The sequence below is a fragment of the Lactuca serriola genome, chromosome 7 (assembly GCF_051521515.1).
Source record: "Lactuca serriola cultivar US96UC23 chromosome 7, Lser_US96UC23_V15, whole genome shotgun sequence".
Classification (NCBI taxonomy): domain Eukaryota; kingdom Viridiplantae; phylum Streptophyta; class Magnoliopsida; order Asterales; family Asteraceae; genus Lactuca; species Lactuca serriola.
In genome coordinates, this window is record NC_136414.1 from 65539892 (window position 1) to 65552562 (window position 12671).

General features: G+C 33.6%; 1 protein-coding gene across 1 annotated transcript; it reads left to right on the top strand.

The window, feature by feature from the left end:
- The first annotated feature begins 414 nt into the window (after window positions 1-414).
- Window positions 415-5757, top strand: LOC145062438 (pyrophosphate-energized vacuolar membrane proton pump). The gene is made up of 8 exons (XM_079010044.1): window positions 415-793; window positions 1436-2010; window positions 2123-2502; window positions 3399-3485; window positions 3559-3889; window positions 4677-5087; window positions 5164-5223; window positions 5326-5757. Exons 1-8 carry the CDS (start codon window positions 556-558, stop codon window positions 5530-5532), a joined length of 2289 nt encoding a protein of 762 aa, XP_078866170.1. The 5' UTR covers window positions 415-555; the 3' UTR covers window positions 5533-5757.
- Window positions 5758-12671: the final 6914 nt, after the last annotated feature.

Below are 12671 nucleotides of genomic sequence, written 5' to 3' on the forward strand. Positions count from 1 at the left end.
AATTTGAATATAAGTAAATAATTTTGATTTTTTTTTTACCATTTCATAGTTTCAATAATTTTATTTATAAAGTAAATTATTTAGATTTATAAATAAAATTTACTCAAATCAAATGTAAATATGAACATTTATTCTTCAATATGTCCACATCAATAATCATAGACAATTGAGATTCTATGAATGAATTAATATATTAAAAATGTTTTTTCTCTAGTTTTGATTTACACGCGTGAATGTAACTCAAACTGAATTTTTATTTTTTTTTAGATATGTATGAATATTTTATTATCGAAGACAAAAAATCTGAATTTAAATATATACAATTATTTTTCTGATAAAAAATAAGTCTAAAATTAAAAAACAAAAATATATTTTCATTTCATTATAATCTTGTGTGTGTATATATATATTAACAAAATCATCTCTGCATATCACCCTAGGCCGAAACTTCATTGCTACACGCAAATTTAAACCCTTCACTGCATAGTCAGTTTCGTTTCCCCATTTTCCGATTCTGTTTACGTCGGAGCTCTGCCGTCCTCCGCCACAAAGGTCATGGGGACGTCCTTAATTCTTTCAGATCTCGGCACTGAAATCATAATTCCAGTTTGCGCTCTCGTCGGAATCGTTTTCTCTCTTTTCCAGTGGTTTCTCGTCTCCAAAGTTAAGCTGTCGCTGGATGGACCAGGCGGCAAGAATGCGTTCACGGAATCGTTGATTGAGGAAGAAGAAGGAATCAACGACCACAACGTCGTTCAGAAATGTGCTGAAATTCAGAACGCTATCTCTGAAGGTAATTTATAGTTCTTAGATTTCTATAGTTTGTGAAATCAAATATGTAGTTATAAATCCTTCAAATTTTATCCGTATAATTCAGATATTCTGTATTATATAAGTAGTTTTCATTCATCTATAAGTTAAAGTTTACTTGTTCTTATTTATTTTATGTTTTTTTGATTCCGTAATTGGAATATTCTTCATGTTCTCTGTTTCTTTTATACCAGTAAGATAATAACTCTATCCGTGAAATTTGATGCTGTGGATTTGCTAGTTAACTTCAATATTGTTGATATTATATATTTATATTCCTGTATTTTTCATCACGAATTGTAACATATAATCGATTAATTCAATTTCCATGAAGCTGGATTAACTTGAAGCTTATTTTGTCTGCTTAGCCTTATAAACGGTATTCTTAATTAGTAATAGTAGTGGTTGTTTGATTAATTCAACTATATGTTCCATCATAAACATGTGTTTCTTGAATTAAACATATAATATGATCAACTATGTCAACATGATTAGTTCTTTAATCGTGCTATTTGACTGTTTATCCATTTCTATTGAATTTTACTTTTGTTATGCACATCTTCACAATTCCTCATCTGATTCCATTGTGGATCTAATTTGACAAGTATATTTCATGATATTGCAGGAGCAACCTCTTTCCTATTGACTGAATACAAATATGTTGGTATTTTCATGGTTGTTTTTGCTTTCATAATCTTTTTATTTCTTGGCTCTGTTGATGGATTTAGTACAAGTAGTCAACCATGTACATACAACATCACCAAGCAATGCAAGCCTGCACTTTTCACAGCCATCTTCAGCACTGTATCCTTTATCCTAGGGGCTGTAACCTCTGTTATCTCTGGTTTTCTTGGAATGAAAATTGCCACATACGCAAATGCCAGAACTACCCTTGAGGCAAGAAAAGGTGTTGGAAAGGCTTTCATTGTTGCATTCCGTTCTGGAGCTGTCATGGGATTCCTCCTAGCTGCAAATGGTCTTCTTGTGTTGTATATCACCATCAATTTGTTCAAGATTTACTATGGTGATGATTGGGAAGGGCTTTTTGAGGCCATAACTGGTTATGGACTTGGTGGTTCTTCAATGGCTCTTTTTGGTAGAGTTGCTGGTGGTATTTATACAAAAGCTGCTGATGTTGGAGCTGATCTTGTTGGCAAGGTTGAGAGGAACATTCCAGAAGATGATCCAAGAAATCCAGCTGTAAAAATCTCTATTTTCACTTAATACAACACTCAGTGGTTGTTTCTCTTTGATTTAATGAGCTTAATCTGTATAAAAAGGGAAGCTAAGAGTGATAGTTTGTTTGATGCAGGTGATTGCTGACAATGTTGGAGACAATGTTGGGGACATTGCTGGAATGGGATCTGATCTTTTTGGATCATATGCTGAGTCATCATGTGCTGCTCTTGTTGTTGCTTCCATTTCTTCATTTGGAAACAACCATGAGTTCACTTCAATGATGTACCCTCTTCTTATCAGCTCTGTGGGCATTCTTGTGTGTCTTCTCACCACTTTGTTTGCCACTGACTTTTTTGAAGTCAAAACTGTGAAAGAAATTGAACCTGCTTTGAAAAACCAGCTCATTATTTCAACTATTTTGATGACAATTGGTATTGCACTTGTTAGCTGGATTGCCCTTCCTTCCTCCTTCACCATCTTCAATTTTGGAGTCCAGAAAGAAGTTAAAAACTGGTAAGCTCCATGCTTTACTTCAGTTGGTAAATTTACTTGGTTTGTGTTTGGTTTTGAGGGATTCAAAGCAAGTGGAATCTTGAATTCCATTCCGTGGTGTGTCAACGGAATTGAATTCTGGGAGATTCCTTTAAATCCATGTTTGAGGGATTTATTGACAAAAAAGACCTTATATTTTGTGTTTTTTCCAGATTAAACCTCAAATTTATTTTTTGCCTGAAAAAGACCTTGTAAATTTTCATTTTTTCCGAAAAAGCCCTCAACTTTGTATTTTTTTTTTCTGAAAAAAAACCCTCCACCTTCTAAATGCTTCCAAATAGACCCTCAACTTTTTTTAGTTTTCTCAAAAAAGGCTCATGTTTTACAAATTTTTTGGAAAAAAATGACTAAAAGGACCCGATCCGAAAAAAATGAAAAAAATACAAGGTCCTTTTCAGGCAAAAAATAAATTTGAGGTTTAATCCGGAAAAAACACAAAATATAAGATATTTTTTGATATTAACCCTAAACCTATTAAAAAACTACATTCCATTTTCTTTAATAGATTTATAAACCAAACATAATATAGTAAAGTAATGTGATTGAATTCCATTCCATTCCCTGTCAACCAAACACATGACAAATTACAATTAGCTCTTCATTTTTCTATTAAAAGACCAAATTGACCTTGTAAACCTGTTAAAAAATTACATTGCATTTTCTTTATTAGATTTATAAACCAAACAGAAAATAGTAAAGTAATATGATTGAATTCCATTCCATTCCCTGTCAACCAAACACAAGACAAATTACAATTCCTTTGACATATTCCATTTCTTCCAAAAACAAGAAGTAAATGAAAAGGGTATTAATGGTATTTTATCATCATTCATAAACTCACCGAGTTCCACTTGCAGGCAACTCTTCTTATGTGTATGTGTTGGTTTATGGGCTGGCCTTATAATTGGATTTGTAACAGAGTACTACACTAGCAATGCTTACAGGTAAACCTTTATTTTTATTTTCTTTTTAATTTATAAACTCTTTTATTCCAACTAACTCCATTCCATCTTCTAGCCCTGTGCAAGATGTTGCTGATTCTTGCCGAACTGGAGCTGCAACAAATGTCATTTTTGGCCTTGCTTTAGGATACAAATCAGTCATCATCCCAATTTTTGCAATAGCAATTAGTATCTTTGTTAGTTTCACTTTCGCCGCCATGTATGGAGTCGCTGTTGCCGCCCTCGGAATGCTGAGCACCATTGCCACCGGATTAGCCATTGATGCGTACGGTCCCATTAGTGACAACGCCGGCGGCATAGCCGAAATGGCCGGCATGAGCCACCGGATTCGCGAACGAACCGACGCCCTCGATGCCGCCGGAAACACCACCGCCGCCATAGGAAAGGTACACTGCTTCCTAAAACCCAATGACAGGCTTTAGCACCATAAGGCTATGTTTGGCAGACTAGCTGAAAAGCTAGCTGGTAGCTGTAAATGTCATGTTTGGCAAGCCAAAAAGTAGCTTATAAGTTAGCGTTTTAAAAAGCTACTTAGACTAGCTTTCCAGAAGTTTTTAAAAAATTTTCAAAATATATCCCTTACTTATTTATAGAAAACATATATTTGTTTAATGCCCTTTTCTAGCTACCTTATCAGCTACTTTTACCAAACGTCATTTTTTACCGGTTAACAGTTGACTTTTCAACTAACAACTGACTTTTCAGCTAGTATGCCAAACATAGCCAAAGTAATAACATCTAAAAAGCTAGTTGGTAGCTGATAAAGTAATAACATCTGAAAAGCTAGCTGACAGTTGATAAAGGAATAAAATTTGGTAAAAACTAGCTGATAAGCAAGATGACATAAAAGGACGCGTAGAAAACTTATGGAAATAAACATATAAGGGTATATTTGGAAAACTTGTGGAAAAAGCCAAATGAGCTTATCAATAACCTATCTCAACTTAGGGGATAATTGTTGATTGAGTCAGATCTAGCCTCTTACCTGACTCAATAAGAGGCATATCAATTGTGGTATCGGATAGTCTGAATCTTAAATCTGACCCAACCTCTTGCGAGACCTAGTAAGAGGCATATCAAACAGCCTGTTGGCTTATAAGCTACTTTAGCAATCTCACCAAGCACTACACTGCAATTCTAAATTTGTTTTATATATGTATTTTTTTTTCCTAGGGTTTCGCGATCGGGTCTGCAGCGCTCGTGTCCCTAGCGCTTTTCGGCGCGTTTGTGAGCAGAGCCGAGATTACAACCGTAGACGTGTTGACTCCCAAAGTCTTTATCGGCTTAATTGTGGGGGCCATGCTTCCGTATTGGTTTTCCGCTATGACAATGAAGAGTGTCGGAAGTGCAGCTCTTAAGATGGTTGAAGAAGTGAGGAGACAATTCAATACAATTCCCGGGTTAATGGAAGGTACAGCCAAGCCTGATTACGCGACATGTGTCAAGATCTCAACGGATGCTTCCATCAAAGAGATGATTCCTCCGGGTGCTCTTGTCATGTTGACTCCTCTTATTGTTGGGTATTTCTTCGGTGTGGAAACACTTTCTGGTGTTCTTGCTGGATCTCTTGTTTCTGGCGTACAGGTAATTAAGTTTATTTGGTTAAATTCCATTTTATTAATTTATAAGGATATATTGTTTCTCACTTTGTAAAATGTAGGTTGCTATTTCTGCATCCAACACTGGTGGAGCTTGGGACAATGCGAAGAAATATATCGAGGTATATACTGTATAATAATTAATAAACATGTTTTTTATTGTTTCTTTTTCGATTTTTGGTTATTTGATTATTTGATTATTTGATTATTACAACTTTATTTAGGCTGGTGCTTCTGAGCATGCGAGATCACTTGGACCGAAAGGGTCGGACCCACACAAGGCGGCTGTGATTGGGGACACTGTGGGGGACCCGCTAAAGGATACCTCTGGTCCGTCTCTTAATATTCTTATTAAGCTCATGGCTGTTGAATCGCTTGTGTTTGCTCCATTTTTTGCTGCACATGGTGGTCTTCTCTTCAAGATTTTCTAAGCTTGAAAATTATAGTAACTTTATCGCTTTTGTTGCATCTAACTGTTGTTTTGGTCATTTTAGTGTATGTTGGTGATTTTAATTTTCTCCAAAATATGTGCGATTTAAAGGTTTGATCAACAATTAGAAAATTTTCCTAAAATATGTGTGATTCGGTTAAAAAGAGTGTTGTACTTATCACACTTACTGGTAAATCTAAATGGAACACAGAAAAATTTGCTCCTAGTATTATTTTATCTAAATGGTATGCGATTATCCTGATTCAGTATAAAATTTTTATCACTGTTATGGATCAGTGAAATAATATTATTCAATAGTAGATGGTCAATAATAGTACGTACACCTTTCATTGATTAACATAAATAAAATGATCCCGCTTGTAATGTTACGTCTTACGTGTATTGAATTGAATGCTAAATAATGTAATGCCTGAGTATCTTATTCCAATCAGAAAGAAAGATATAAACCTTATATGGTCGGATGAATAGCTTTATCGAGTAGTAGATACTAGATAGGCATCACAATTAGTAAAATGAAGCCTTTCGACTTGTAAACATTAATAGAAAACCTCACATAGCCTAAATTTAATCATTTTTCTCTATTTCTCTCTCTTAGGAGTAAAGTCGACATTTTATTTGGTCACCTGTCTTGTATGCCCAAGGGTTAATGACTTGTAAATGCAATGTATTTTGCATCCTATACAAATTTAATTACTGAAATCTTTTTTTTTTGTACACGATTTACATTGAGGTAGCTAGTGTGGCAAATTCGGAATGGTACTCTTTTGGCTGATCAAAGAGTTAGACATAACATGTTAACCTATAGTTTGGTTGGCTATTCTTATAATTGGTATGTGTATAGGAATAAAAAAGTTAGTGTTAGTTGGTTGTCTTGGCTTTTAAACCCTATTTTGACTATTGTGTTGTAATTGGAGTCTGTTAGCATTATGCTAACCTTTTTATATTAATCATTTAGTTATTAAAAAAATGTAGGGAAGGTAGAAAGATTATAAAATGTAAGTAACTTGTTGAAACATGAAAGATATTTAAGGTGATCCCGCTTCGGTGTTACATTCAAAACTCTATTAAGGGATTATGGTGATCTTACATTAGTGTTGCACCCAAAACTCACTTTAGCTTGTGGAAGCACGAAAGAGATTTAAGGTGATCCCATTTTGATGTTACTTTCAAAACTCTATTAATCTGTCTTTTATATATGGATTATGGATGTTGCAAGCTAATTATTGTTTGTTGTTATGGGCTATAGTACCCGAAAACAAAAAGCATTTTTTTTTCCTTTTGACAAGTGACATTATCTCTATAAAAATATTCTATAAACCAAACAAACTTTATTTTTTTAAAGAGATCATGGAATGTCATGTACAGGGGCGGATTTAGGGGGGTTCCGGGGTGGCACCGGCAACCCCTAAATTTTTCGGCCGCAGTGAAAAAAAATTTGAAAATTTTTATTTTTTCTACTATCGTGCAACCCCTAATCTTCCCGTATAACCCTTACTATGAAATCTTGCATCTACCCCTGGTCATGTATAAGGGTGGCAAACATGTAATGTGGTGTTCAAGTTTGAAACTTAAATGTGTTGAGATAGGTTGAACCTAACATGACGTGTTTAGTTATCGTGTCGCGTCAAATCATATATTTTCATGTTAAGTTAGTGTCAAATTGGCGTGTTTAAAGTTTAGAACCTGTAAATATGCAATGTTGTTTTAGATTGAAACACTAATGGTGCGTTTGGTTGTAGAAAATTTTCCAGTTTTTTAGGAAAATTTTCCAAGAAAAACGGAAATTTTGAAAACGCGTTTGGTTCGTTCATTTTTTCAAAATTTTCCAAGAAAATAAAAATTTCCAGTTTTCCAAATTGTATGTAAATTAGAAAAGTGATTTTTACAGTTTTCCAAATTTCTAAGATGGAAAATAAAAACTCCACCGGTTTCAACCAAACGCGTTTTCTAAAATTTTCATTGAAAATTGCAAATGAAAACTCAACTCTATTTTCTGAAAAACATTTTCTTAGAAAATGAAAACAATTTTCCACAACCAAACGCACCATAAATGTTGAAAGAGTTAGATATGTGGAAATGATAAAGTGAAAATCATGAAGGATTATTAGTTTGGTAGGCGAAGAGGCAAAATTCAAAATAAGTTTAGAAGATGTAAGTCACATCGAACGGGAAGTAACCGAATGAGATTGTGAAGTATTAGATATTAATGAAAAAATAAAAACTACAAATAAGTCTTGACTTGGGGAGCTAATTACTGGTTTTTGTAACGACTCAACGTAAATGTTTCTTTTATTTTGATTTTGGGTATACCCAATTTACCTAAAAGATTAAGAAAAGATGTATATAATTTAACAAGTCATTTTCTTATTTAAAGTATAGATCCTAACATTACCTATTTAATTTAATATCATGTCATGTCAACACGGAAGTAAACAAGTTGTAATATCTGATCTAAACGACAAAATTGCAAAAATGGTCCCTGTGATTGACAAAATTCTATGATTTTGGTCCAAAATTTTTTGGTGGTGCATCAGTGGTCAATTTCAGATACTTTGTGTGGTTTTGGTCCCTATGATTGACATTTTTGTGTGGTTTTGGTCCACACCCCACCTAAAATGACCAATATACCCTTATATTTCATTTTTAATTTCTTTTATTTTATTTATTATTGTTTTAATTAAAAGAAAAAAAAGAAATTACCACCCCATCCCCACCCTACTCTCTCTCTCTCTCTCTCTCAACATAATCACTCTATAATCTCCCTTTCTTTTACTGGCGCTCGGAAACCACCACCTACACCACTACTGTCACCCCTGCCAACACCTCCCCCTAGAAAACTCTGGTGATGATTGCTTGCGACCCAGACGCAAACTCCAGCGATGTGAACCACCTCCCACCGCTCATTCGTCTTCTCTGGTAGCGTTATTGTAACAATTGGTAAAAATAGGAACGATCGTACGATGCTATGTTTTGATTATTAAGCAATATGAGTATTTTATCAAGAATGGTTGAAGGAATTTAACCTCTTTTATTTTAATAAGTTATTGTGACATATAAAACAAGTAGCTATTGATAAATTTTGTTATGATGTATTGCTACGAACCATCACTGGTTTGTGAAATTATCATATAACATCATTTAAACGCAACAAACTTAATTTTTGTATCAACATTTCTCTAGTTGATAATTAAGTTAGGTTCTATGTAAAACGTTTGCTTAATAGACGTGGAGGATCTAAATTTGACAAATATATGAACTAAAGTGACAAAATGTGTTTAACGATATGGTTAACTGGTTAAATGTCACGAAATTATACATTGGTCAATAAATTTTATATTTAAATAAATTAAAATATAAAATGAATTATTATAAGGTATAATTAAAATGTATTTAAGTGTTTTTGAATAAAAAGAATAAAACATAAACATTAAAGTTCAAATACACAAAAACTACATTGTTATTTTATACTAAGTATACATGTATGTATTTGTATATATGTATTATTAACTAGTGAATGACTAGTTATGGGTCATGACTTAAAGTGATTTCATGTAAGTTTTATGATGTCTAAATCAATTAAGATAAGAGAATTGGTGGAGATAAGTGCCAACTTAATTAATAAGTGTTTAATCACTTAAGACATTTTACTAAGAATGCTTCTTAATCCCTCTTCTAGTTTTCGAGATTAATACATTCCCTTTCATTAACTAGAACTCCTAACTAACTAAATAACTAGTAGTTAGTTAGTTAACTAACCCAATCTCTAAGCAACCACCCAAGCAAGTGGCTAGACAAGATCACATCACTTAAACTCATATCCCATCACAAACTAGTCTAGGTTTTGTCCCCTTATCCTCTTCCACTCATTCCTCCTTCATATCCACGAAATTTCCTCTTCATTTTACCCTCATTTGACCAGCCAATACTCCAGGGAATTACTCTCAACCTTCATCTCATTTTCAAGCACAAGAACTTCCTTCCAAAGCCATCAAAACCATGAACTAAAGGGCTGCTGTCCCTTTTGTGTTTCAGCCACCATTTCACCCATCTACACCTTCCTTTTTGCTTGATATTTTTACCACCAAATACCCATCGAAGTCACTTGTTATGATACTCAAAATTATTGATTCAAAACAGTGAGTAAACTACCCTTTTTCTTGCTCTTTTGCTGTGAAATTTTCGTGACAGCAACATAGCCAAAAGAGTGGCTGTTTTGGAGCATCAAACCGACAACCAAAAGTTCATCTTCAACCTTCCATTCTTCAAGTATTCACATAAGGTGAGTTCATAACCCTACATTTTCATGTCTTCTTCAAGTTTTAGGGGGGGGGGGGGGGGAATACAAGTTAGAACACTAAACATAACTTAAATTTAAATGACAGCTTTCTATAGAAAAGTTGAGTCCTGTTCACGGACTGTTTTGACCATCTTAAACTTAATATCTTTCAAAACTGTACAATATGCAAATATTTCAAGTTTATACCTTTCTAAGGACTACTCTCACACGTTCATACGATTTTTCTACAATTTATGGAGATTTTTATAAAACTGTCTGTCATTTCAGAAGTGATTTCGGACCAGTCTGTGAATATGCTCATTTTCACACTAGTTTGAGACCACTAAAAATCATAATAAAAATTAGGAACAAAGTAGACTCATTTTATAAACTCTCAGAGGTGACGGATTCAGTTTTTGACTTACGATGATTTTTCTAAAAACAGGGACAGTAAAGGGTAAAACTGTCAAAAGTGGTTTATAGATTTATTAACACCTTCTAACATTTTTGAGCAATGTTTATACATTGAGGAAGTTAAAACACAATCATTTAAATATGTTTAATTACCATTTTTACAAAAGTGATAAGTACAAAAAGGTCTTTAGTATCAAACTTAAGGATTATTTCATGCAAAGTTTCTAATAAAAACGTAAGAATATGAACAACAATTACGAAACATACCAAATCATCTTTTAAAACATATACATATATATAACCATATACATATATAGGTTTTGTTTACAAACTTGTCTTCTACATCGAAAATATACATATATATGTTTTGTTTACAAACTTGTCTTCTACATCAAAAATTACACTTTTCATAACAAGTGAACATTTTACTAGGGATTACTATGTAAACGAGACACATTTTTAGAAAACTATAATAGGTATAGTTTTACGAGAGCATTACGAACTTTTACATACTAGAAACACTATTTCAAGAAGTTTACTTTCATATACAAGAACAAACGAACATTTTTTTTCATGTAAATCTGTTTTATACTAAGTTTTGTGAGACATCAACTTCACGTACGTTCGAGTACGCATTTCAAGTCCTATATTATATACCAGAATCCCTTGGAGGGGGAGCATGGTGTTTGTGTATAGATCTATACGGGCTTGACAACCCGCACCCTGACTGTTAGCTACAGTCCACCATTTGGGGTGACAAACGTCAGAACATTCCAACGCCTGAAGAACGTTGTGTATAGGCATTTCTAGTCAATAGCATGGTTATAAAACTCACATGGAGTATTGAAAACACATTGATTTACGGGGTTTTTCAGAAGTATTTTAAAATTTATACTTACATACATTTTTAGAAACAAACATTGGTCTTGAGAGAAGGCTACTTTTATACTAGTAGAAAATATAGGATTTTCTAGAAACAAACAAACAAGGACAAAACATTTCATTTCATACAAACATTTTCATTTAATACTTATGAAACTCACCAGCTTAAATGCTGATCTACTCTTTCAAAACTACTTGTATGTCCCAGGGATTCAGTAATTATAGGTAACAAACAGCTTTTGAAGAAGGGACGCTGCGGCGCCAGTTTAATTTCATATTTTGACATCATATTGTAATTGGTTTTTGAACATGTACCTTTTGACAAATGTAAACTTTCAATTATATATATGATGGTTGTATTGCTTTCTTTACTATGTATTCATTTGTTACGTTACCACATGAAGTCATCCACCCCCGAACGTTTCCGCCGTTCCGGTTTGGGGGTGTGATAGTTATCGTAACGCTATATGTTTGTTTCCAGATATGCAAACAATACCGACATACCATATCTGTTCTTTAAACATGTCACTCTACAGATTCATACACGGGGAAGAAGAGAGACATGTTGAACCCTTCAAATCGAAGTCATCTTCTTTAAATCCGTTAATTTTCCATCGTTTCAAGTCTTTTTGGATGGTAAGAAGATGGTGCAGCTCGACGAAGCTTTTGGTTTGATTTTTCCAGTGAGATCTGGGAGGGCGAGGCATCTGGTATGGTTTTCTTGAAAAAAATCCGATGAACAATGGTGAAGGGATATCAAATCGTGGTGGGGAATGGCGATGGTTGGTAGCAAATAATGGCAGGGAATGGTGATAGTGGCGGAAGAAGAGAGAAAGAGAGATTGTGTATGAGTGAGTGAGAGAGAGAGAGAGAGAGAAAGAGAGAGAGAGAGCGAGAGAGACTTTTAGTATATTTAATTATTTAAAAACATTAATATAAATATTAAAAAAATAAAAAGACAAATCTAAAAGGTATAATAGTCTTTTTAAGTGTATAGGGACTATAAACACTAAAAAGATCCAAAATTAGACCACTATAGGGGTGTTTGGCTTATCATTTTGAAACACAACAATCATTTTTGGAAAAGTTACAAAAAGTTAGGTTTTTCTGACTTTTCCAAAAAGTCAGTTTTTCTTATATCCAAAATCCAAAAATAACTTTTAAAATATTTTTACCAAATATTTTTAAAATTTTATATTTTCCAAAAAAGACTTTTACTTAACACCACCTATGTACCACTAATTTTTTTTTTGAATCAAAACCACCTAATTTTTTAGACTCCCTCTAATGCAATGTTTTAAAAACCGGTTTGAACCGGTCGGTCGAGCCGGTTGGACCGGGAACCGAAAGAGGGAGCGGTTCAACTATCACCGGTTTTACATTGATTTCTGAACCGTATTGAACCGGCCGGTTTTTAGAAAAAACCGGTTGAACCGGTTAAACCGAATAAAAACACATGAAAAAGAACCATTTACATAATAAACTTTGGTGATTTTTTTCAAATCTATTTATTTTTCTCTAAATAAAAAGATATGGTAAATGTTATA

Excerpts from the sequence above, each read along its gene's own strand:
- LOC145062438 (XM_079010044.1), top strand. The coding sequence starts at position 556 with ATGGGGACGTCCTTAATTCTTTCAGATCTCGGCACTGAAATCATAATT. Across the intron at positions 2,011-2,122 it reads ATGATCCAAGAAATCCAGCT|GTGATTGCTGACAATGTTGG; the intron begins GTAAAAATCTCT and ends TGTTTGATGCAG. Across the intron at positions 3,890-4,676 it reads CCACCGCCGCCATAGGAAAG|GGTTTCGCGATCGGGTCTGC; the intron begins GTACACTGCTTC and ends TTTTTTTCCTAG.